Source organism: Corapipo altera, unplaced genomic scaffold (genome assembly GCF_003945725.1).
Source record: "Corapipo altera isolate COAL_440 unplaced genomic scaffold, ASM394572v1 180, whole genome shotgun sequence".
In the NCBI taxonomy this organism is placed as follows: Eukaryota; Metazoa; Chordata; class Aves; order Passeriformes; family Pipridae; genus Corapipo; species Corapipo altera.
This window is the reverse complement of record NW_020884915.1, coordinates 2914535-2940473: the sequence shown is the minus strand read 5'-3', so window position 1 is coordinate 2940473 and position 25939 is coordinate 2914535. Positions and strand designations below refer to the sequence as shown.

At 41.4% G+C, this 25939-nt stretch overlaps 1 protein-coding gene across 2 annotated transcripts in view; it reads right to left on the bottom strand.

Annotated features, from left to right (window-relative positions):
• Nucleotides 1–25939, bottom strand: part of ADAM12 (ADAM metallopeptidase domain 12) — a 182842-nt gene that overhangs the window by 126347 nt on the left and 30556 nt on the right. For both annotated transcript variants that reach the window (XM_027655327.1, XM_027655326.1), the window contains exon 3: nucleotides 9156–9229. In XM_027655327.1, the coding sequence (XP_027511128.1) occupies nucleotides 9156–9229 (74 nt within the window). The remainder of the gene's footprint in view (nucleotides 1–9155; nucleotides 9230–25939) is intronic.

Genomic DNA, 25939 nt, shown 5'->3' with positions numbered 1-25939 from the left:
AAAGCACCCTATTGCCAAGCTTATGTTTCCATATATGTATTTCCTCCCCACTCAGGCCCTTCATATAGACTCTGGTTTTTGCATCAGCCCTCTTGGCTGATATCTCAGTGCTCATACCCTGCTTTTCATCTTCTAAATGTGAACAAATTCATCCTCAAGGCTCTGCTGGAGGGCAACAAAATAAAGAAATACTGTGATCCCTCCTTCCCCTCCGGGTGGTGGGAGGTGACCTGGCCTGGACATGGCTCAGCACCTCCTGGCCCACTGTGCTCTGCAGGAGAGGATGGGTTTGTCCAGCAGAGCTTTCTGCCACCCTCTGCAGCCCTGAGAAACTGCTCTGTCACTTGGAAAGGAACTGACACTTTCTGGAAAGACTCTCAAATTTAACATCCAGGAAAGTATCTGCTTCTCCTCTGAATTCAGCCCTACACAGGAGATTCTTGTCCTTACATACTTGTCATCCGGCTTTTTCTCTCTCTACATCTTAATTTTTTTCTTTTTTTCAGTCTGATTCTCTCCTTTTTTTCCCCCTTTTTTTAATTTTTTCAAGAGGCAGAGCTTGCCTGAGTGGCTGCAGAGGCACAGCTGTTGCAGCAGGCAGCTCTGCAGACATGCCTGCTGCCTGAGTCACACATGCCGCGCTCAAAAAATGGAAAAGAAACCGTTACATCAGTGGTGTTGAATCCTGTTGTGCCCAAAGAAACATCCAGGAATCACACTCTTTGCTGACATTTCTTTCTCCTGCTTTCCCCCTTCCTTCCACGGACTTAGTGAGAGAGGAGGACCCCGATATTTTTGGAGAGGGGGGTCTGTGCACAGTGATCACCTCAACTGCGTCCCTGGCAGAAAAGAAACTTAAAATGCTGAAGGCTGCCCTGCTGTGCCTGTGGGAATTCATGTACACCTGGAAATCCCTCCCAAAGGAGTTCTGAAAAAGATTTGAAAGAAAAGAGAGAGAAAATAAAGAAGAAAAAATAAAGAAGGAAGAAAGGAAAAGAAAAAGGGGGAAAGAGGGACAGATTAGACCGAAATTTTTGTGGAAGTTCCTGCACTCACTTGACTGAGATTTTTAAAGGAAACTAAGGTATGAACTCTTCATGAGAACAGGATGACTTGTTTCTCCTTAGCTCCTTAAAAAAATTCCTACACTCAGTTCTTCATAAATCTTTGTTCTTTTAAGGCTTTGGGAAAGTAAAATCATCTCCCCAGGACCTCAAAATACAAATCACGTGGGACAGAGTGTGTGGGGAAGAAAAACGATCTTCTTCTTGACTTTCGTTTATCAAAACTCCATGACCACAGAATGGCAAAGCTGCCAAACCTTAGGATTTAAGCATAACTGTGACAATATTATCAGGGGTTTGCTTTAGATTTGGTTTGGTTTTGGTTGGTTTGTTGGGTTTTTTTAAGTTTATGAAAAAAACTTGAGGACATGAATTTTCAGTATCTGAAAAAATAAGAAGATCAAAAGGACCTCAAATACTTGCATCTTGCATTTTTTTTTCTTTTTTTCTACTGTTGTGACTTTTTTTCCCATTTTGTTCTGATATGGACACATATTGCCAGGACACAGGTGATTCTCCTCTTCCTGCTGCTGTTATGTCCCTTCTGCCATCCACCACACAGATAAAATCCTAGGGGGGCAAACTCAGGAAGTTCACTTACTTGAACCATAGAATCATGGCAAGGTTTGGGTTGGAAGGAACCTTAAAGCTCATCCAATTCCAACCTGTGCCTGGGCAGGGACACCTTCCACCAGCCCAGGTTGCTCCAAGCCCTGTCCAACCTGGCCTTGGACACTTGCAGGGATGGGGCAGTCACAACTTCTCTGGGCAACCTGTGCAGGGCCTCACCACCCTCACAGCCAAGAATTCCTTCCCAATATCCCATCTAACCCTGCCCTCTGGCAGTGGGAAGCCATCACCCCTTGTCTTGTCTGTCCAGACCCTTGTCCAAAGTCCCTCTCCAGCTCTCCTGGAGTCCCTTTAGGCACTGGAAGGGGCTCTAAGTTTTCCCTGGAGCCTTTTCTTCTCCAGGCTGAACAGTCCGTACTGTCTCAGCCTTTCCTCACAGGAGAGGTGTTCTGTCCCTCTAATCATCTTCATGGCCTTCTCTGGACTTGTTCCAACAGGACCATGTCCTTGTTCTCAGTACCCCAGAGCTGGATGCAGCACTGAATGAACTATAACACAAACAGGTGCCAAGAGCTGCAATAATCTGACCTATAGAAAGTCCATCACAGAGGTGTTTAAAGGAAACAATAAAGTGTTCTCTCCCTCTTAGATGTGTAATCTGTGCCTTGGGGATGCATGTGCTGTGCCCAGCCCTGTGCCTCGTGGAGATGCTGCTCAGCTTCCGAGGTAGAGAAGCAATATTCACAAATGTTTCTGAAAAGCAGGAGAATTCTCTTGGTTTTGGCTTGATATCTTTACATGTGTTGTGAAAAGGCGATCAAACAACCCAGGCAGTGCCAGGGCACCGACAGTGCAGAGCAGAATTGAGTATTTCCCCTACGCTGCTACTGAAACACTGCTTGTTACTGTCAGAACAAATTAAAAAAAACAAAACCAAAAACAAACAACAAACCAACAAGTAGAAGGCTTCTGAAACTTGCCCAAGGAGCAGATATCAGGAACACATGAGGAACCCTCGGGAGGTTTGTCAGCAAAGCTGGGTCCAGCTGGACCCACCCGTCCTTCGCCTGCCAACCTGCAGGACGACCTCGGACATGCGATGCTCCTGCGCCACGTGGGTTGGACTTGGACTATCAGCAGATTACAAGGTTTCCAGAAAGTTGTTTTTATCTCCTGTCTCCCCCCTAGTTATTAATTTAAGCTCCTAGATGATTGCATTCTGTCTATGTGCTCATTATGTTCAAGATGGGCTGACCTCAGCCTGCTCACAGAGGGAGCACACATTCCTGTTTCCTGATAGCCAGCTCTCCTCCCAGCCTCTCTGCTGAGCCATGTCAAACTATAATGCTGAAAACCTCACATTCTGCAGTGCAAAGGGAAATTAAAACATAGTTCTGAAAAATATCATATTCTACTGCTGCAATATATTCAGAGAGCAAAACCTAAAGCACGCTAATTTTTTATTAAATTGATTCCACCAGCAAGTATCTGCCTCACTATTATTGTTATATCTTTAATTGGAAGGGCCAGCTCCAGGATTGCTCCTACTGACAGACAGTGAACAAGTAAAACCTTGTGTTAACTTGCTTCAAAGCTGTCACCTGATGAGGCTCTGGAAATTCAGGAAAACACTCGTGCAGAGAAAACAGGACCTGTCCTATCCATTGGACTAATTTTTTTGCTATGGGAGCAAGGTCTGTAGTTCTGTGGAACACACAGAAATGTCTAAACTTCTCACATTTCAGTTTCTCCGTCAAGAAAGAACATCATTCCCTCAGTCCTTTACACACACCCAGGCTACAGAGGAGCACTGGTTCTCCTGACCCCACAAATGCCCCCAGAGCCAGGGTTTGGGCTGTGAGTAGGACACAGTCCTCTCTTCTCTCCAGGGGACTTGGCATGGCCCCAGTGTCCCACTGTTTTATGGGGCATGGGAAGAGAAGAAGTTTGACCATGTTTATTATGACATTCAACCACAAGAAGGTCTTGGAAATACAAATTCCAGTCTTTTTATCCTCTCCACTTCCAGCATCTTATATCAGGATATAATATCTTCTCTCATTGTTCCTTTCTTTTGGTGTATTTATATAAGGAGTCGGAACTCTTTATGTTTATGGAGGTTGGAACTCGATGATCTTTAAGGTCCCTTTCAACCCAAGCCTTTCTATGATTCTGTGATTCTAAGGAGAGAAAAAAACAGACCAAGAAAGCAGCAGTTTATCTCCTGATGGAGCTGAACCCTTTCACTTCCACACACAGCTCCAAAATGGCACAGCCAAAGGTAGCCTCAACCACACATTTGCTAATGCTCAATCATAGAACAAATCTTGGTATCTCAATGCCCAACCTAAATATGCCATCCTTAGACCACAAAAATGTGGCAAATACCTGTACCCTTAGAGCCACAGATTGATCATTCTTGTAACAGTGGTAGCTGAACTTTCACATTTCAGTCATTTAGACCATTTGACTGTTGCCATTGCAGAAAGGAAAAACTCTTACTTCCATTAAAGTGAAACTTTTATTTCAATTACAGTGAAATCCCAACTGTCAGCTCACTCTGAAATGCTGCAGTACAGCTGCCAGCTCCAGTACTTGCAGATAAAACAGGCTGAGGTCACAGTTTTTTGGCAAAGCTACAGCACAGAATTATAATAGTAAGTATATTCTGACAGGTCCCAGCGCTCTATTTGGGATTTGTTTGTTTAGATTTGTTTCCTCTATCACTATTTCAAAGCCATTGATTCTACATAAGCAAGTCAATTCATTAACAAATCTCATCAGCTATTTTCTTTGGCACTGGAAATGGGTTGTTTCCCTGTTAAATTAATCCAGCTCCAATGTCACTTGAACACCAATCAGGGCTCCTATTCACAAAGATCAGGCAGAAAAGAAGAGAGAACGACTTCTTTTCTTCTAACCACAAAAAGAATATAAAATATTTCTGAATGCTAGAGCCTCATTGGAACAGGTCACACCAGCATCATGCATTAAGATGGCTATTGCCTGCTTTTCAGCCCAGGAAATGCTCCTGGAGCCTCCTCAGTCCTGGAGCTGAGGTTCCAAAGTGACCTCCAGTACTGGGCCATTCCATCCCAATACATCCTGGGCACTGTGTCTCCATGAAGAAGTTGTAAATGCGCAAGAGGGACAGTCAGAGATGATCTAAACCTCTGGAGATCTCTGACATTCAAAGGGATTTATACGATAAGATGGAGGTTTATACCATGGCCTGAGGTGGATTTTGCCTCCTGATAAAACAGAAGAATTTTTACTGAGGGACTAAAAGGCAGCAATCTAACTTTCTATATTGCCTTTTTTATACTGCTTTGTTAAGGATGTGCTATAAACCTGACAAAAAGGAGCATAAAGTTATGGGGAAATGAATAGTGAAGTCAGCTTCTCTAAAATATTCAGGCTTTTTCTTTCCATTTCCATGTTCCCATGGTCACTGCCAGGGGCTCATGAGCCACAACCACACTGACGTCACCCTCACTCCTCCCTCTGCAGAGCTGGACAGGTCCCATCAGGAGGGAACTGTCCAGGACACACCTGGAATGCTGTGGATGTCTTCAGGGCAACGCTATCCTACCTCCACACTCACCCTGACATGCCCTCCACTTATCTCAGCTTTTTATCTTCATCTGCTGCAGACTCAGGTGCATACAGGAGTCAGCACTGAAAAAGCTCTCTAACATCTGTTCAGAGTTATATTTCTTTGACATTCATAATTATGACCTTTGTCAGCAAATCATTTAAGCATGAAATTAATTTTGAAAATCAGTAATTCCACTGACTTTACCTGGATTACTCATATGTTTAAAGTTAAAAGAACACTTAAGTACTTTGCTGTATACAGACCTATTCCTGACAGAGTGTAAAACGTTTCCAGTCCCAGAAAAACAGCCAGTAGCCACATGCTGTTCCACTCTCCAGCTCAGATCTAATCTTACATGGGTTCTGTTTCACTGACACAATCATGAGCCTGCTCTCCTCCAAGACCCAAACGCTGCAATCAGCTTCAAAGGAATTTATATGTGCATATAATACTGCCCCTTGTACAACAGCAGAGCATCAGTATTACTGATGTAATGCACACCAGCACAGTCAGCTGCTCTGAAAAGTGGTTTATTTTGCAGCTGATTGATGATTTGCTGATTCTGGAAATCTCTCCATATGACAAGTGTTTCTAAAACATTTAAGGTACTACAGAGCTTAAGGTTCTCAAGAGTGCAATCATCTTTTGCAACTAAATCATAGTAAGAAATGTACTTCCAACGTGAACTCGCAGCTTCTCTGCCCTTGACAAATTGAATTCACCACAAATAATTTTGGTTTTGCAATTACAAATGGGCAGTGCCTGGAAATTAATCACTAAAGTATTTAATGAATATACACAAAAGTAATTTTAACAGCTGCAAGCCATCCAGAAGATCTCAACCCCCAAGCTGTGAAGTCAGGTACCAGTAACTCTTCCAGAACTAACTAAGAACATCCTGCCCAGTACATATGAACACATCTTGCTGAGTCTAAATATCAGAAAACACCAAACTGACATTAAATTTTTCCATAGATAACAGATGGTTTAACACATTGCTCCTCACTTGGGGCTGCCTGATGCATCTGAATCATGTTTTGAAATATAACTCAAGGCTTGGAAAATCTCTAAGGTTTTCAATAAATGGAGTTTAATGTCAAGACTACTCAAAGCAGCTGTTCCTCCTAACCATGGAAAGTCACATCCAGGTTTTTTTTTTTTGCATGACCCAGTGCAGAAATTCGGTAATTTAGGGGTTCCATCCACCTCCACTCCCACCATTCTCCAAGGAATAACATGCTTTACAAGAAAGCATTATAAAGTAACAGCACAAGTATCAGAGCTTTATATTTGTTGCTACTTATTACTCATGTTCAGGTGTTTGTGTTTATGTCTCCACTCCTACCTGCTACTGATTTAATGGGCACTCCACTGCTCAGCAGCAATGCTTTGAGCTGCGTATTCCACACCAACACCAAGAAGATGGAGCAGGCTGGAGAAAACAGGGTCTGTGTGCACACCTGCAGCCTTGGACATTCCCAGGAAGCAGGAATTAAAACACCTCTCCCTTCCCAGGTATGTGATGACCTTCTCACACCCCCGGAGTCCATAACCTACGAGGTCCAGTCTGACCTGCTGCCATCAGTTGTTATTCCCCATGTTTGCTCTGCAGAAATACATTCTCATTTCTCTCCTGGGCATTATTTCTCACTCCATCACCCTGTTGGCCCTCTGGAATAAGCAGTGTGCCTGTGCTGGTTGTTTCAAGCCCCCACAGCGTCACCTCCTCTGCCACCACTTGTCATTTCATGCCAGTGACAACATGCCCAATACCAGGGTTATAGGCAGAAGAAACACAACCACCAACTTCCACAGACAAGCACAGAGGCCTTGGAATTGTCTTCTTCAGGAGCACAGACCAGTTCTGCAGGCCAATGCATGGTGTTATTTACAGAAACAGGTAAAAAATTATCTACGCACACACACCCCGAAAAACTTCTGCAGGGACTTGCAGCACTCAGGGTGTTACTCCTCCTGAAAATCAAAGTCAGGATTGCTGGAGAAAAGGGAGAAATGATTTTGTAAAACCATAACCAACCTCTTCTGTGGTTTGGCATCTACGCACTGTCTCGTGTGTTACAAATGCCAACCACAGACAAGACTAATTGCGCCATCCTACAACACTACCAAGGAGCTCCTGCTGAGAAACCTCATATTGTCAATACCATACACAACTCTTCCACAATGCAAATCTTTTGGTGGACACCCCTTTAAACTGAAAAAAATAATCCCAGTTTACCCCAAGTAAACTAAAAAACATTCCCTGTATCTCTTAAGCAGCAGATCTCAACATCTGCAACTCCAGTTAGTCAGACAGAACCACAGAGGTGATTTACTGCACTTTCACATCCTACATTAAAGAGGTGGAGATTGCATCTTACAATCTTCTAAATCTGACTTTATTACAGGTACAAGGGAGTTTGGTATGTTCAGCAAGGCCTGTATTGGCAGTTTTATGTTCTTTTAATCGTTGACATGGAATGTAAATAGTTTCCTCAATTGCTGCATACTTCCCATTCCTGAAGGAAGGCACACCCTTTGACAAAGATTAAGAGAATATAAAGTTATACCTCTGTTTACTAAAGGAATTAAATCCTCCTCTAGTTACTGGAACAGAGCAACCTGTGTAGGGGGGATCCCCACACCCTTCAAGGACAGGTTCCAAACAACTAGGGAGCATTAAAAATAATAGAAAGAAAGCTCAAGATTTGGGCTTGATGTTGGATAATAAAGTGAACTGGAATTTATCACAGCTGGGTGATGTTAGAGTTCATCCAAATTACTGGAAATAAAAAACTATTTTTTTTTACCACAGAGGACTAAAGAGGTGCCCTGTTGTTTTCCACTGAAGTTGTCCATCACCATCCCAAGGCAGCACAGGCTTGGCTCCCCTGGACATTTGCTTTCACAGGTACATTCCTTCCCCTTAACACATAAACTGCATCACTTACATCTATGGTCTCTGTATTACACTAAAAAAGTACCTTTGTTGCTCTTATTCCCCAGCAGGGAAACCTACAGAACACACAGAGTCTTGGGAACTTTTATAAAAAGCTTTCCCTAGGTTGGGAGTGATCTTTGGTTTTCCTTTGACAAACACACGTCATTGTCCTGCTCTGGATTCCCACAATATACTCTGGAGATTCTCTTTGAGGAGAAGCAGTTGAGCAGTTGAGGGGTAGACTAAGACTTTGATGACTTTTTCCATTTGTCATGGACTTCCAGAGAAGTGACTTCACTTCTGGATGGTTCTATACCCCTTTAAAAACTCTGCTGGGAGTCTACAGCATCCCTGATATCCCTCTCTGAAAACTTCTGCTCATGAGGGGAGTTGTCAGCACATGGAAGAAGATGCACACAAACGAGGGCTCGAGCTCAGCTTTGATCACAGGCCTCATGAACAGCACAAACATCCCATCACCAGCCCCTTGCCAGCAAACCCAGAGAGCTCCTGTTTAAAATTCCAGCAGTGGTTAAGCCCAAAGTCTTGACTCATCTTCCCTGAGCAATTGCCCATGGGTACTGCATGGAGCAAAACATGGTTGCAGGAAGACTTAGGAGGAATGAATCCTCCAAAAAAAATTCCAAAGTCTGTAGGATTTTCCACACTGCTATAAATAAAAAGACTAACCACAGGAAAGGAGGACGAATCCAAATCAAATACCCAGGAAAACACTGAGGGACAACATGTCCATTTCCAGCCCCACATAAATGCAGACAACCATAGAGATTCTTGCTCTATCAGCAATGTCCAAACACACATACTCCAAACTGGAACAAAACTCTCTTGTTAGGGGACCATTTATAATGGACCAGTAGAAAAATTGGCCCCAGGTTAATTTTAAACCATCAATTTTGAAATTATAACCCTCCTTGAGAGATCCGAGTACAGAGCGAACACGCAGCAAGGGTACAGTACTCACTCATTTCTCTCCAAATCGATGACCAGATGTTTGCCTTCAGCTTGAATTACAAACTGCAGCAGTGCTGGGTGATCCTGAAAAAGGAAAACAGAGTTGGTTGAGTCCAAACTCCAACCCCATCATCCTGCACCCGGCTCTGATGGAGAGCCGGACATATCATGGAATCACAAAATGAATTGGGTTGGAAGAGACCTTAAAGACAATCTCATTCCAACCCCCTGCCATGGGCAGGGACACCTTCCACTAGCCCAGGTTGCTCCAAGCCCCATCCAGCCTGGCCTTGGACACTTCCAGGGATGGGGCAGCCACAGTTTCTCTGGGCAACTGGTGCCAGGGCCTCCCCACCCTTACATGGAAGAATTTCTTCCTAATATCCAAGCTAAATCTACTCTCTTTCAGTTTAAAGCCATTTCTGTTGTCCTTTCACTGCTTGCCCTTGTCCTTTCCTCTCCATATAAAGGCATTACTGTATTAAACACTAATAAAATCACTTTTTAATACTCAGTCTTCCTGTACTACTTTTTAAAGAGAGGTCCAGTTAATCAGATTTGGGGTTTGCATGACCATTTTCAGTTTAACACATCATTGTTCAAAGCCAGAGCCTCCTGCACTAAGGGCAGACCTGGAGTGCTGTGACCACAGTCAGCAGAATGACTCTGGTAGAAATGATTTTCCCTTAAGGCTGAGGGTCCCAAATATTCCCACATAGAACTGCACATAGATCTAAGAGTATCATGGAAACTAAATATAAAGTACTATCATGTTGATTTATTTTTTTAATAAAGAACTAAATATTTTAAAATGCATTTCAAACTTTTCAACCCACATTTCAAAGTTTTTAAAATGTATTTCAAACTCTTCATAAGGAATAATGAAGTTTTAGCTCAAAAGAAAAAAGAAGTGATGTTGGAGCAATTAGAATCAGAGAAGATCCTGATTTGGTAGGCACCCACAAGGATCATCAAGTCCAAAAAATATGAAATATCAATATAAATATGGCCAACGGTATTATCGAGCATCTCTGTGAAACCAATAGACAAAGTATTTAAACACATACAAGTATTTAAGAGAATTTTCTAAACAAGGCATCCACAGAGCACACAGAAATCCCATTTTCACTCTAGCATGGAGCAGGGATCAGGACATCTGGATTGCATTTTCAACACCATCATGACTGTGTGCAATCTTCATATTGCCCTTCCTCTGATTATAAAACAAATTCTTTTTCATCTCAAGTATCCAAAGGTAAATCCATTAGTTTCTTTTGGAAGCTGTGGGAGAGGATCTGAACCAGTGGAGGCTCAAATACTTGCAGAAAGGGGCAGTGCACCTACACGAGCTCTGGAAACTGCACTTCAAAGGGGAAAGAACAGTTTACAATATGCTGGTTACTCTTAATCCAAAAGATTCAACTCACATATATTTTAAGACTGTTTACACTTAACTTACATTTCATTAAACAAACTTACTGGATTGAGAGACAGTATTTCCTTGTTTGAAATTCCAACAGTAGCTCAATAAATCAGTTGTTCCTCCCTACACTCAATATGCTTTTTCTGGAGATTTATGTCAGCCAATTGCAGCAGGATAATTTTAGGGTTCTAGGATTTAATTGATTTATTGGGGAATGTGTCTGACTCTGTGATTGCTGCAGCAGTGCCTCAGTGGAGCCCCAGCTGTGACAGGCAGAGAATCCCTCCCGTGGAACGCAACGGGTTTGAAAAGATTTGAAAAATTATAGCTGTTTATTAAAAAGTGAAGTTATTGGGAGGTTGTCATAGACTAAACAGAATTGTTAGAATAAAAAAATAGCTGACAACTCCCCAGTGCTCTCAGACATTCTTAGGCACAGACTGTGACTGAGATACCACTGCTTTCTCCTGAGTGTCCTACCCCACTGCTCGTGCAAATCCTAACGTGCTTTCCCAGCAACAAGATTGAAATTCTGCTTCAATGTGAACTTTGCAGAAACCAGATCCCACTAGAATGCTAAATAAATGCTTCAGACTATCCCTGGCACTCTGCAAACACATGGGAGTCATTTATTAGCATGAATATTTAGAAGTAGTGTTGATTATGACTTTAATATTAGTGCATTGCTTCCAAACCCCGTAAGATATACAGACTATAGAGTTTTGAGAGAGTAAAACACAATTAATTACAATATAACACAGTAAATAATTAAGATATTGCAGTGGCACAAATGGATTCTTTTCAGCTGAAGGCCCTCAGTTAGTATGTAAATGACAAGTATGTTTATTCATGAGTTCACAGTGGTACTTATTTGACAGTCAATTGATGTCAGTAAGTTGCAAAGTTAAAAAAGCAGCTGCAGAATAGAACAGACTGTTACAAGACAAAATCATCTCTCAGAGAATTCCTAAAGCTGAAACTTCTTATTATGGAGCACAATAATGGCCCCAGTCAGGATGTTGCATTGCTTTGCACAAGACTAAGGTTCAGATTCTTGCTTTACCATTGATTTCTCTTTCACACAGATGGCTCATTTCCTTCTTTTCCATCTGGGAAGAGATGGAACTATGCTTTTTCTTATTCTGACTGAAATTCATGAGCATAAATACAGTAAAAATTACCCACTGCTCAGGTGTGATGGTGACTAAAAACACACAAACACTTAAAATCATAAATTTCTTATGTTAACAAAAAATAAATATCAGTTAGAAAGGGCATTTTAGGTTTGTGGTTTGTTATTTTCCTCCCTTCTCTTTAAATGCATCCACCTGTGAAATGAACTCATATTTTACTTTATTTTTTTTTGCAGTGGTGGTAGAGTCCCTCCTGAATTATTTGCACAGTTCTACTACAAAACCTTAAAAGCTCATTTTGAATCCCATGAAGCTCTGTGATACTCTTCCCTTACAATCAATATTTTCCAAACTGAGTTGCAAGATGAAATGGGAAGGACTATAAATACAGACATTAGATGGTTGCTTTATATTTTCCTTTTAGAATAATCAAAAAAATACATTGTGATGGCACAGTCTCTCCTGCTCAGAATATCTCAGAAAGAGCCACTTCTTATGAGTCTTTCTTAAGCATCACAAAAAATAATTTCCATGCTGATACATCAATTTATTCCCACATTGATCCCTTTAAAATTATCAAAGGGGAAAGCAAAGTGAACCTGATGAGAGCGGCATTATTTAAACTAGAAAGAAGAATTTTGTGCAGTTCCACCTTCTTTTCTCTGCAGACTTATGTTTTCTAGTTCTTTCTAATGTTAAACTACAGTTTGCTGTTTTCTTTTTGGCAATATCTTTTCTGTGGCATAAGAGAAGATTTCATCAATGCACACAAGCTGTTCCCTCACATCCTAAGAGGCAGAACTGACTTAAGGATAATTAAAGTAGGACTCGACTCCACTTCCCTTCTTAGTTAGAAGATTTACTTCCAAAATCTACATCAAATTGTATCAACAGAACAGGAAAAGCATTCTCCTCCTTAATTTTCTCCTTGCTTGCTTTCTAGTTGAAGGTTTTTAGTTTAAATTGGTGTGACACTTAATATTCTGAAGGAAATCAGTGAAACAGCAAGTCAAGGTCAAGCAAGAACTCCCACTGATAAAGCAGACTGAAAAAATTAATAAATCACTACTTGAATAACTAGAAGATGATGAGACAGCAGCCTATTTCTGAGTCAGAGCAGTTCTCTAGTAAAACTAGTTTAACAGGTTTTTTAAGTACTATGGGTTTTTTCCATTTTAAATCACATTGATCTCCAGGTCTTCATCCAGGAAGAGAAAAAGAAGGATGGTTTGTGGATTAAGGGTTTGTGAATTATGATATGATAACCTCAAAATAATCAGTTTTTATTCCTGAAATACTGGTAATCATCCATTTCGATCTGTTCACCTTGGTGGGATGCCCATTCTGGAAGCTGAATACAAAGGAATCACTGACTATATTTTTCTGCACAGTAATCTAGGAAACAGTCTTAATTATTGCTGGATCATCCCTTCCTTTGGGCTGTGGAGTTGGGACTCACTGTGATCACGCTATAGTGCTCTGAGTTTTTCCCCTGATACTCAGTGCTGAGATTGGGAGAAAATACTGCAGGTCATTTATTACGTTTGAAGAGGCAGAAAACTGATGAAATGGAGAATCCTAACACATATATCTTTGCAAATTCCTCTCTATAAATGATAAAGGATTTTATTAGATTAAGATACGTCAGTTAGACCAGCACATACACCTCTGAGTAAAAAAAAAAAAACATTCTAGCAATTACATAACAGAAATAAATGGAAAATCTACAGACAAGAGAAAGAGAGAAAATGAACTCAAATCAGCAGCATTAATTCATTTGGAAACAGAAATGCACTTTCAGCTGTATCTGATGTCCCAATCCAGAGAACAGAGATCAGCACAAGACATAGAACCAAAAGGGATGATTTTGCTTCTCTGGTTTCAAAGTTTTAAATTATATCCTAACAGGGTAAACTGAAATAGGCAGGTTTAACCCAACAAAGAGGTTTCCAGTCCCTCCAGAGCTGTTATTAACTTTGCTAAAGCCAACCTTGTAATAGGGGCAACTTTGCCCCTGTGGCCAAGCTGAACTACACCCATGTAGTTCTGTCAGCTGCCAGGTCACAGTTTGCATGAACTGTCCTGACAGGTCACTGGGGGGACAGTTCTGGGCTGAAATGGGTCCAAACTGGCAAGATAGTAAGGAAAAAATACAATTATGAAGACAACTATGGATTGTAATTAGTTGTCTGCAACAAGGTCCCTGACATTCAACATAGAGTAAAAATGAAAAGGCAGTAAAACCTCACAAACTGTCACATTTCATAAACAGTTGCCTGGGCTTTAGTTTGAAGAGAAACAGAGAAATCACATCGTGTCAAACCAGTCTTAATGATTTGATAGTCAAAGTACTTCACCATGGCATAATTTGGGAGTATTTTTAAATCCAAAGCCTTAAAGTGTGAAAAAATCACTGACATTTACTGTAAGAATAAGACCCACTTTGGAGAGACCCCACCTGGAGCTGTGTCCAGCTCTGGAGACCCCAACAGAGGATGGACATGGAGCTGTTGGAGCAAGTCCAGAGGAAGCCATGAAGACAATGAGGAAGATGGAGCCTCTCTGCTCTGGAGCCATGCTGGGAGAGCTGAGGGTGTTCACTTGGAGAAGAAAAGGCTCTGGGAAGACCTGAGAGCCCCTTCCAGTGCCTAAAGGGGCTCCAGGAGAGCTGGAGAGGGACTTTGGACAAGAATGGAGTGACAGGACAAGGGGGAATGGCTTCTCACTGGCAGAAGGCAGGGTTAGATGGGATATTGGGAAGGAATTGTTGGGTGTGAGGATGGGGAGGCCCTGGCACAGGTTGCCCAGAGAAGCTGCTCCATCCCTGCAAGTGTCCAGGGCCAGGCTGGATGGGGCTTGGAGCAACCTGGGCTAGTGGAAGGTGTCCCTGCTCATGACAGGGGTTGGAATTGGATGAGCTTTAAGGTCCCTTCCAAACCAAGCCACTCCAGGATTCTATGATCCAATTTACTTTCTCCTCTATGCTCCTGTAAACAGAAATTCCACACAAAAAATGTAAGGGTCATAAGTTTATGTTATCTCTTAAACCAAGCTCTGGAAATCAAGGACTTCTGAGATATCTCATATAGCTACATTCCACACAAATACAGATGTTTTTCTTGTATCACAAGAGTTAACAGCAGGAATTAGAAATTGCATAACCAAAGAAAGAGTACATAATTTCCAGGAGGGATAAATTCTATGTTGTTTTCTGTTATCTATATGAAAATGCCTTTTATTTCCCTTATTTATCACACACTGACATTCTGTGTTGGTGCCTTCACAAGCTAAAAGGTGTATTTATAGGTATCAGATCTTTGGGCTGATTATATTCCTCTACTATCTATAATACACAAAGAGGGAAAAGCTGGGAAATCTATAAGAAATAATGTCACTTAGGGAATCTTACCATGGAAACTGGAATTCAATCCAACAAATGAAAGCTGTCTGCAAAGTATATACATCTAAGAAAATCACAACCTGCAACAAATACTATAAATTGCATGTAATGCTTTTAAATCAATAAATACTTCATATTTTTCTTTTGGCTTTAGTTTAGAAATAAACACAAAGGGCAATGTTTCCTGCAGACACCTCCAAAACCAAGTGATATTTCATGTGGACATGAAAAGTATAAACAGTTAGTTCAGATTGTTTTGCAAGTTCCTGAGGGCAGGGAATTCAGCTGTGCTTTCCTTACTGTCAGATGACAAGCCTGTATCCCTGTGGCTGCATCTAATGAGCAGCAACTAAGAGAACAGAGTATTTTGCAGTTGTTTTTTTTCCTTAATGCCTTAGCAAAGACTCACAACCCTTTAACAAATTGGCTGAGCCAGTCCAATAATGCAGGAAAGCAAAGAACTTCCAAGTTTGTTCCCAAGTTTATTTTAAAGAGTCTCTTTGAAAACAGAATGATTATACTTTTTGCTTTCTTGCTGACTGTACAAATAGATGTAAGATTCCTCTATCTGGAAGGCACAATAGCTAAATTTCTTTTTCTTTTTTTCACCCCTCTTCTTCTTAACTCCTTCTAGAGCGAATCAATCTGCTGCTTGGAGGTAGTCAGGGTTTTAAACCCTCTCCTTTTTCTACTCCTCACACTCCCATATGTATATATGTGGGGCAAGTTATATATCTATATCTACATCTCTCACTATATATATCATTACATATATTTCTATATCTCTCAATAAATATTTATATAACCTGCTACCCACCACGTGACACAGTCAAACCCATTACACATGAGATCCTAAATGGATCAGCAGCTTTTCTGCCCTTTCCCTGGCTTCCTTCCAGGAATCACAGAATGGTTTGGGTTGGAAGGGACCTTTAAAATCATCTAGGCCAACCCCCCATCCCACGAGCAATAGACACCCTCCACTAGATGACAGAAAACCACATCATGGAGCTTATGGGATGTGCACAAAATAGAGCAACAGGACAACCTTGGGAATGACCCTAATTTAGGAGAGTTCTTTTCATAAGCTAAAAAGATTTTCAATTAAAATGAAAAATATAAATGTTTGTGTGCTGCCTCTATAGCACTGGCATGAACCTCTGGCCATCAGGTTATTTGGCAACAACTGCTGGAAGTCCTGTGAATCTCTATAAAAGGCTATTTAAATTAACAGCTCCTTGAGCACTGTTGGTGTCCCAGGATCCCTATCCAGAGTTAAAAATTCAAGCAAATAACACTCAGGAAAGTGGAAACTGAGAAGTTAATTGTGCCAGACCAAAATCAATAAAATTACACAGCTCTAGCTCCCAGTTTCCTGGTTTCCATGCAGAAATACAAAGTTAATGACTACTCTGGGAAAGGGAGAGCTCCATCCTTTCTGTCAGATATTCCTGATTTATATTTTTTTTAAAAAAATCAAAGAATAACCTAGCTAAAACATGTTTAAAATGTCATAACACAAAGGATCAACTATTTCAGGAGCAAATCCAAAATAACCAGTGTGATGTCTGAAAGCAATCTGTGCCTTCTGAGGCTGAGTTGTTATGTTGTGAATTAATTCGGTGTCAGTAAAAGTCAGGCATTAAAAGTGGCTTTGACCTTTTCACCTTATTTTAATTATCAGGCACTGAGGTTGCACTGAAACATATTTAGGTGCATTTGACCAGCTAAAAAGGGATTAACAGAAAATTCTCAGCTTTATGCTTTAAAAAAAAATAAAAATAAAATACATTCTTTCTGTCTTTTTAATTAAAACTAAGCAGTGCAAATAGGGCAGGTTTGGTTTTTACAGCAGCTCTCCAATTATCCTCTGAACTATATCAGTTAAAAATAGGTCAAAATCAATACTCTCTTTGCAGGACAAACTTTGCAACAGGAAAATCTTTCGATTTCGAAGATTCCTAAAAACATGCTGGGAGAACAAACATGAGCGAATCATGAAAAAGGGGACAGGTGTTGGCAACACTTTGAAGGAGCCGATGGGGAGTGAGCTCCGTGTCCTTTGGTCCAGGATGCGGTCTGGGAGAAGGTTGAGTGCTGGAACACAAACCAGCCAAGGGGAGGTATGGAAGCCCTTCCTGTATCTTTGCAGCAGGGTGGATGCAAAGCAGCCCAGAGCAGCATTCGGTGTGTGTTTCTCACACTTCCCTGCTGACCTGCAAGGAGTCTGCTCCGCATCTGGGAGCTGGTGATCCGTCACACTCGCGGATCACAAAGGAAAGAAGAAAGGAAAATGCAACAGCATATGGTTTGGGCTAATGGAAATGACTGCAGCAAACCGTGAACTCGATTTTGTATCAAGAACAACCAATAAAAACAATAATAGAATGTGTTATTTCAGCCAGCTCTCATTTGTTGTGGTGTATCCCAAACAGAGCAGCCCCCAGTGTGCTGCCTGCCAGCTCTGAGGAGGGCTATTCCCATAAAACCAACAAATTTTGTCACCCAGGTACTGATGTGACTTCATGGAGTGAAGGACTTCCTACCCAGCCCATCAGTGTGAGTGGCAGGACCTCAGCCTGGAAGAGGGTCAAGAGCAGCAGCGCTTTTTAATCACAGCCTGATGGAAGGGTGTGTTGTTTGCTATCACAACCCATTCCCTGAACTGGCTGGAAAGACCAGGCTCTGCCTGTGCTCTGACATCCTGTGACCTTTCCAAAGGGGTTGGGCAGGAGGTTCATTGCACTGATGCACTTTTGAGCTTTTTGAGAGACCCGCAAATATAAAGATTTTTTCACTGGGGGAACAAAAAAAAAAAAAAAAAAAAAGACTTGTTGAAGAGTCTGACTAAAAGATTGACTTAAAAAAATGAGTCCTCCCTACACTGTTTTCCTTCCTGTGTTCATAGAACCATAGACCAGTTTGGGTTGGAAAGGACCCTAGAGACCAACTCATTCCACCCCCTGCCATGAGCAGGGACACCTTCCACTAGGTCAGGCTGCTCCAAGCCCCATCCAACGTGGCCTTGAACACTTCCAGGGATTTTGCTCCAAAAGGTTAAAATAGAAATACCCTGTATGTCTCTGGGGGAGTGTCTGCATGGCCTTATATTTAGAAAAGCCAACCAGATACCACAGAGCCTTAGAGAACTGAGGAGCTTCTACTCCTGGTACCTGCTGCACTGTCAGGTCTGCTCATGGAAGCTTTTAACTATCACCTGTGCACAATGATGGGTCACTGTCAAAAGCAAGTCTAACACCTGAAAACTTCAGGCCCAACATCAGACATTCTTCCCTGCCTCAAAAACAGACCAGAACCTGGCACAGGAATGAAACAACCTGGAATTTGCTCAAAGCAAACCCAGAGTCATTATCCAGTATTTACACTGCACGTCTGAGTCACAACTGCTCGCTCTGCTATCAAACAGATGGGAGCAAAAAGCACCTCTTTGTTGGAATACATGATGTGCTGCTTAAACAATGCTTGGTGGAAGGCTGTGCAAGGAAAACAAACGGGCCTGTTCTGTAGTAAATTGTTACAAAGCAAAACTTAATAGAGTTGGCAGGGAGGAAGCAATTGCAGAGGGTCTGGGTAGCCTTAGTTATGGAACAGAACCCCGTTGCAGACGGTCCTTTGCAATTTGGGTAATTATCATGTGAATGAACAGCTGTTGATATTTGCCAATTTAAAATGTACGTGAACTTCTTAGAGGGCTGTGCAGGGTAAATTTAGAGGATCTCACTTGGGTTCTACTCTGCGTAGCCTGAAAAGTAATGTTCCTCTCCTTGTAAGGACATCGGGGACTGTGACCTCCTTTACTAGAAGTTTGATTGCAATGTCATATACTTCCAATGTGCTCAAAAAATCAAGGTCAAGCAGAGACCATGTCAATGACTGTGTTAACTCGGTACCCAGTGTAATTATATTTTCTGCACCTTACTCCCTCTATCCCACCGTGCTTCCTGTGGGTATTCCCAGCTAATAACTCCACATTTTCCCACCCACACATCCACTGTTTTATAACCGAGCTGGGGCTGAGCAGCCAACCTGCCCCTCTTTAGAAACATCTCTCCTTGTACACACACAATTACTGCAGTACACATTTGTGGGGTGTGCACTGTGGGGGGTGAGAATTGTGATGATAATTACTGCTGAGTTTTCAGTGATAAGAAACTACAGTTCTCCAGACTGTGTCTGATAATGTTCTCCTCAGTAGGAGCTTCTCTCATGCTGAGGGGGGCACCAGCAGATGAGCTCCATGTATTGTGCACAGGGACTATAACACCAGATGTTTGTGTCTGCTGGGGAGGCAGCACATCAAGAGACCTGGGTTTCAGGAACAGTAGAAAATTAGGTCCATTCTGAACTGTGAGTCATTATCTGAGCCACCTGACCACTCCCTACACCCCTTCAGTGCCACCTCAGAGCCTCCTGCAGCAGTGCCGGGAGGGAGGTTTCCTCACACCCATAAAAAAGGGTTACAGAACTATAAAAAGAACAAAAACAAAACCACAGTCAGCCTCCTCCCAAAATTTCCGTGGTTCAGTTAAGTGACATGGGAAGAAATAATGCTAAATACAGTAGTAACTGTGTCCACTGAGAAGCAAACTAAGGTGGCCACCCATTTCCCTGAACTGAAAGTCAACTCAGAATGCTTCAAGAAAGCCCATAAATTATTCTATCACTGAAAGAGGATTTCAGATGCTTTTTGTTTCCCGTCAATACAAATCTGGTTGGGCTCAGTAAGTTATATTGAATGCACATGTATCTCCTTCAAGCCACATTTCATGCTCTCCAAACATCTCTCTCTAAATTAGATCCTTTCATAATCCTTGAAAAGCTTAGTTCTTAATTAGGAAAGAGTTCTGATTTTCCATTTTCATTAATTCATTTGATTTCAAGATTTTGAAGCCAGAGTAATTGCAACTAAATGAAACTTACTGAAAGGCAAAAGGATACAATCAGCTTCAGACAATGAGAAAATTAAGAACTTTTCTTAATGCAAGGGTAGGTCTAAATGTCCTGGCTAAAGTGAATTCTCCACAATGCAACAATCTCCAGAGAAGCAATGATAGATGTTTTGCTTCTCTGAATGAACTCGGAGGGTTGGCCAGATTAATGCTTAAATCACTTAATTTATTTGGCTTAATTCACATGCTGTTCTTCACTTTCAGATCCCTCCAATCCCAGGGCTCCGCTGCACCAGGCCTGTGCCAAGATCTCTGAGCTCAGGCTTCGCTCTCTCTAAATATCTTTTCATATTCTGCGGCTCAGATTAAATCTCCTTCGCTAATTTGTTATTGCAATCGCAGATATGCTTCTGGATTCCAGTTCCCTTCTGCACCACAGAGATGGGAATGCAAACCAGGAGTGAGGAGTCAGGGTCTGATTTCCACTCCTTCAAGCCACAGTTTGTCTCTGATGATCTTTTGGAGATGACAAATGAGTTATACAAAGACAGATAACACATTCATTTTTTTAAAACTAGTGGAAAGGGCGATTTCACCCCGCTCTTGGGCTACTCGAGATAACTTGACAAACTTCCCAAAGCTGTACTTCCAAAACACATGAATCATTTCTATGTCCTGGAATGTGCCCTAAAAGGAAGAGGGATCCAAAGATTTCCTAGTAAAGCAAATTATACTGAAACCTGTGGGCAGCATCTCACATTTTTCTGCTTAATGAGAAAGTGACTTTACTCACAGATACCCCAACTCGACATTTACATTCTTGTAGAAAACAAATACACAAACTAGTGTGGAAAGCACAGTAAATTTCTCTCAGAAAGCACTCCCTGGAACAAAAACATATGTTTTATTCTGAATGATACCTAGAGATTTAAAGTATTAATGACCAACATATTTCTTACCACAAAGGCAAAGACAAAATGCAGATGAAAATGCCATTACCATTAATATATATACAAAAAACCTGTACACAAAATCTAGCTATTAAGGATAAAATACATTTTTAAGATACCTAACTAGGTCATAGAGGCCAATAGGCATCTAATCACTCTAGTAGATAATTTAAGTATTTTCAATTGCCATCTGAGCTTATAGAGAATCTGTTTCTTTTCATATTTCCCATATGTTCAAGAAGAATGAGCTATAAAAAAATACTTCTAGAACAAGTTCTCTCCTGACATATTAGATAGACCTGTGGGTCTAAAAAAATAACCCATGGATCAAGGTTATATAAATTGATATTAAAGCTCAGCAAAGATCTGCTTTACACTAAATCATCTAGAAATAGCACACCCTTTCTCCATGGAAGGGCACAAGGTAAATAACTGAAGAGGAGGTAAAAACAGATAATCAATTATTTCAGTTGGCTTCAGGGTTAGTGCTGAAATTTTCAGCCCTTTAGAGAAAACCCAAAAATCAATAGAGCACAGTATTTTGAGATAACAAAGAAAGAAACATCTTAAAGGCATTTGCAACATGTGATAAAAGTATAAAGAAAAGTCTGCTGTCACCTTCAGTTGCTCCACCACAGTGTGAATGGGCAAAAATATTCCTGAACTGACTGCACAGGGTGAGAAAACTGAAAAAAATCCTGCAGAAGTCTCATAAAACATTTTAATTACCCACCCTCAACCCCATGGACCAGTGCAGCAACACAGAAGGAGCAAGAACACTTTGCAGTTCAGGCAGTGGATGCTGGAGCCAGATTCCCATGAGGATTGGGGGGAAATGGGCTTGACAGTAGCTTGGGCACAACAGGAGAAAGCAGTAGTGGCTCTTGAGGCCAAGAGATGAGGAACAAGTAGAGTTATAGGCTGCAAACTAGATTTTAATTGCTCTTTATGGAACCAGACCTTTCTCCAAGCTCCTTCTGTGCAAAACCCAGGCTAGTAGAGCATCCCATTAGGAGAGAAGTCTGTCCACCTGCCTTCCTGGACAGCTCTCACTTGCTGACATCTCATTCAAGGATCTATTCACAGGGTTTCCCCCTCCTCTTGTCACTCCATTATTTGCACAAGTCCTGTTCTGCTTTTGCTTCCACCCCCAAAACCAGAAGCAGAATTGGCACAGGTAAGAGAGGATAATAAAGATCACCTGAGACAGACTTTTTTATGTGGTTTTGCCTGAGCAAATGCAACACTCTGACAACACACTCATTTAGATGTTGGTCAGAACCTCAAAGTCTCTGTTTCCAATTTCAACTTCAGAGATTTTTTTTATTCCTTTCCCAGGAATTAAACCCCAATGGAAATTTAAATACAAGTTTCCCCACGGATGGGCTATGATACACAGAATATTTAGGTATTTGCACTACATGCATTGTGTGCCATATCCTGTTGAATTTCCATCAGCTTTGGACTTTTATTGTCTTCTGGAGCAAAACTCTCATGTTTAGATGCAGAGGAGCCTCCCTTCTAGACCTAGAACTACAAACCAATTATCCATCATCACAAATAAGGAAAGAAAAAATGAAACAGAAAAATCATATTTTCTAGCTTAGCATTTGGAAAGTTGGTAATAACAAAAGAGATCTCTTAGTGAGGAGCACTGAGTGAAAAAATCTGTTGAACACTTGAACATTTCAAGCAATAAGCCAACCACAGAATTGTCTGCCCCAAACACTCCACACTCTGCATGCACTCTACTTCCTCCACAGCTACTGACACAAAACTGCTGAAAAGGTACTGAAAGGAAATAAAAAAAAGACTCACAAGCAGCTCTGGATAGACCATGTTTTCATCCAGATGATCCTTCAAAAAATAACCCTAAGCCCATTACCATGTCGTTGTTCACTGCTAATTAAAAATTAGATATCTCTGCAACACAGCCCATGGGATCTACGAGAACTTTACAACCCCAGCATCCCAGAATGTGTTTTGAATTACTTCATGCTTATTGTAAACAGTTGTAATTGTCATCTCAGGACTTGGTCTATTCCTGATGCTCTGCACTTAAATTCTCTTGCCTCTTCCCCCTTCCTGAAAATCTTTTGAAGCTTTGGTGCTTCTCAGGGCAACAGATGACACAGATGTGTGCCTACTGCTGCCTCCCAGCATTGCTTGTGGAACTGGGGTTGCTTAGACTGGAGAAAAGGAGGCTTGTTGGGGATCTTCTCACTCTCTACAACCACCTGACAGGAGGGTGGAGACACAACATTTAACAGGTCCTTCCACAGCTAGAACTACTTCCTCCCCAAACCAAACCTCTTCAGGCTATAAATATCCCAACCTCCATGACATCCTGATCCACTCCTATGATTTCAGTGTCCATCCTTGAAATAATAAGAATATTTAAAAGAACAAACAAAAGGCTTAACTTTGGCTTAAGCATTTTCTCCGCACACAGTTGAGAAAGGATTACATCTAATGGTTTAGTTGTCTATGTATTATTTAGGATCTGGTTTTAAGTTGTGCAAAACTAATAATTAGAAGAGAAGGAAAAGTTGTGGGGTGCCAATTTTTCATCCCAGACATGAAAGGGTTCCCTGTGAAACTTCAAGTATTTAAAATTTCAGAAAAATCCAAATCTTATCCTTTGAAATGCAGAGATGGCAAAGTTCACAAAGCAGGTCCTTATGAAGGAGAAAGAATGGCCTCTACTTCACATCAAATCATAGAAAATGTGGCCTGTGAGACCTCAGAGGTTCGTGCCCCGTGTCAGGATCAACTACACTACTCTCATTAGCAGCTGTTTCTCTGTCTTTTCTGAAAATCAAGTGCACTCAGAGACTTCTAATCTTCCCTTCCTCACGACATGCATGTAAATACATCCTTTTCTCATTAGCTTTATTACCGAGCTCTTCCTTGCTGCCTTGTAAGGCCATTCTTCTTGTTCCTGCTAGACAGGAGCATATCTAACAGTGTCACAGAAACTAATTACTCCCTCTTTCTCTCCTGCAGCCATTTACACACAAAGATTCATCATGTCACTGCTCAGCCTCCTCCTCTCCGGACTGACAGTCCCGGTTCTTTGCTCCTCAGCACAGCCATGGTTTCAGACTTCCAAGCTTTCCTTGCACTCCTTCCTGTGTCCTTTCAGAGTGAACTATCTGTCCCATTTATTTTCATGACTGTTCTCCTTCCCAGTAATTATTCAATGAAACACATAACAGTCTCCAGTGGGATTCAATGCCTCAGTGGCCTCCCACCTACACTCACGAGTCCTCCAACCACCAGATTATTAACCACAGACTCATAGAATCATTTAGGTTGGAAAAGACCTCTCAGACCACCGAGTCCAATCATTCCCCCAGCATCTTCAAATCCACCTCTAAGCCACGTCCCCAGCTGCCACATCCACATGGCTTTTAAATCCCTCCAGGGACGGGGACTCCACCCCTGCCCTGCGAATGAACAGGCTGCACCCCACTATTGCTCTTGAGCCATTCAACACCCCTTTTTGTTTTTCCAGAAAGCAAGAAGTCCAACCTTTCACTGAGGTTTGCACCTAAACTACCGAATTACCACTCCTTTACAACCCTTCAAAAAAAAAAGTAACCTTAATGCTGCACCGTGTTGCATATTTAAATTAAATTCAACTACATGAGGGTATGAAACTTTGCCTCTTATGACATATAGTTGGCATATTGCCCCAGACTTCTGGGTTTTGCACTCCTGAGCCATGTAAGTTGGCAGAATGCAGGGAGGAAGGGCTCTGGAATGGTTCATTAGTGTCCCTACAAATAGCAAGTGGTTCTCAGGTATAGGTACCATTATGTTCTATCACAAAGTGCCAGCGAACACTGCTTGTTTAGGGCAGGACTGTGCAGCACAGGAGTCTTCTGGCAGGTTTAAAAGTGTATATAGTATTTTTGGAAGTTTTCATCCAGGCTCATCAACATATAAATAGAGACGGTCTCTGTGGGGGGTTCCCCTTGCTGTGCTGATTTCCTGAGGTGATGAGGGAAGGAGAATTTTAGGGTCATATCACAAAGCTTAAAGAAGTCTTGCTCATCAGAAGAGTTTCAGAGAGCAGCTCAGATGGACAACTCATCGAGGGGAACAAGAAAATAACATTTGAGGGTTGAATAAATTGGTCACACTTAGAGAAAGATTAGGAAGAGCAAAAATGCCATCCCCTGAGGGATTCCTGAGCTGAGGGATGCTGCATTATTCCCCTCAGACAACACATATTTGCTTTTACATAGAGACTGTTTTTACAGAAACCTAAATTTCATGATGCCTTTGATAAAGAAGGAATACCAGCTGCGGCCTCCCAAACAACCCAATCAAATTTAATTACAAATCAAAATTTCCAGGTAAAAAGAATACCTTGCACACACAAACTTTGCCTGAGGCTAAATATGTGGGACAAGTTATTTCTTTCCCATACAGCAAGGCTGTGATGGTGACATTGCACCAGTAGAAAAGATATAGCTCCCTAAAAACAAAGAAGCAAATTTAAGCATTCCAAGAGATGTAGAGGAATGGTTTTGTGGGAAAGGTAAAGACAGCAATAAATTGCTACAACTGTATTTTATGCTGAATAAATTTCTCTGCTTTCTCATTGTAGACTGTCAGGTGCCAGCCAGCACAACAAAACAACAGATCTTGAAAATAACTTCCCTATTCTTCTCGAAGAACTTTTGAAACTCCCCTTGCTAGGACAAGAAAATACATGTGTATAATACAAAAATATAGAAAGCAAAAGTATAAAACGGCAGGGTGGCTGTGGATAAAAACAAAGCACAACATGGTATTTCCAAATAATATGGCTTGAGTGTGATGGCTAATATCAGAATTCCCATTCAGCTTAAGGAATATACCCTGGTAAGACACGGCTCTGTGTTTACCAGTGATGTATTGATTTTTCTTTCACTGGGAAAGATAAAGATTTTACTGGGAAAACAAACAAATGTGGCCTTTGAAAACT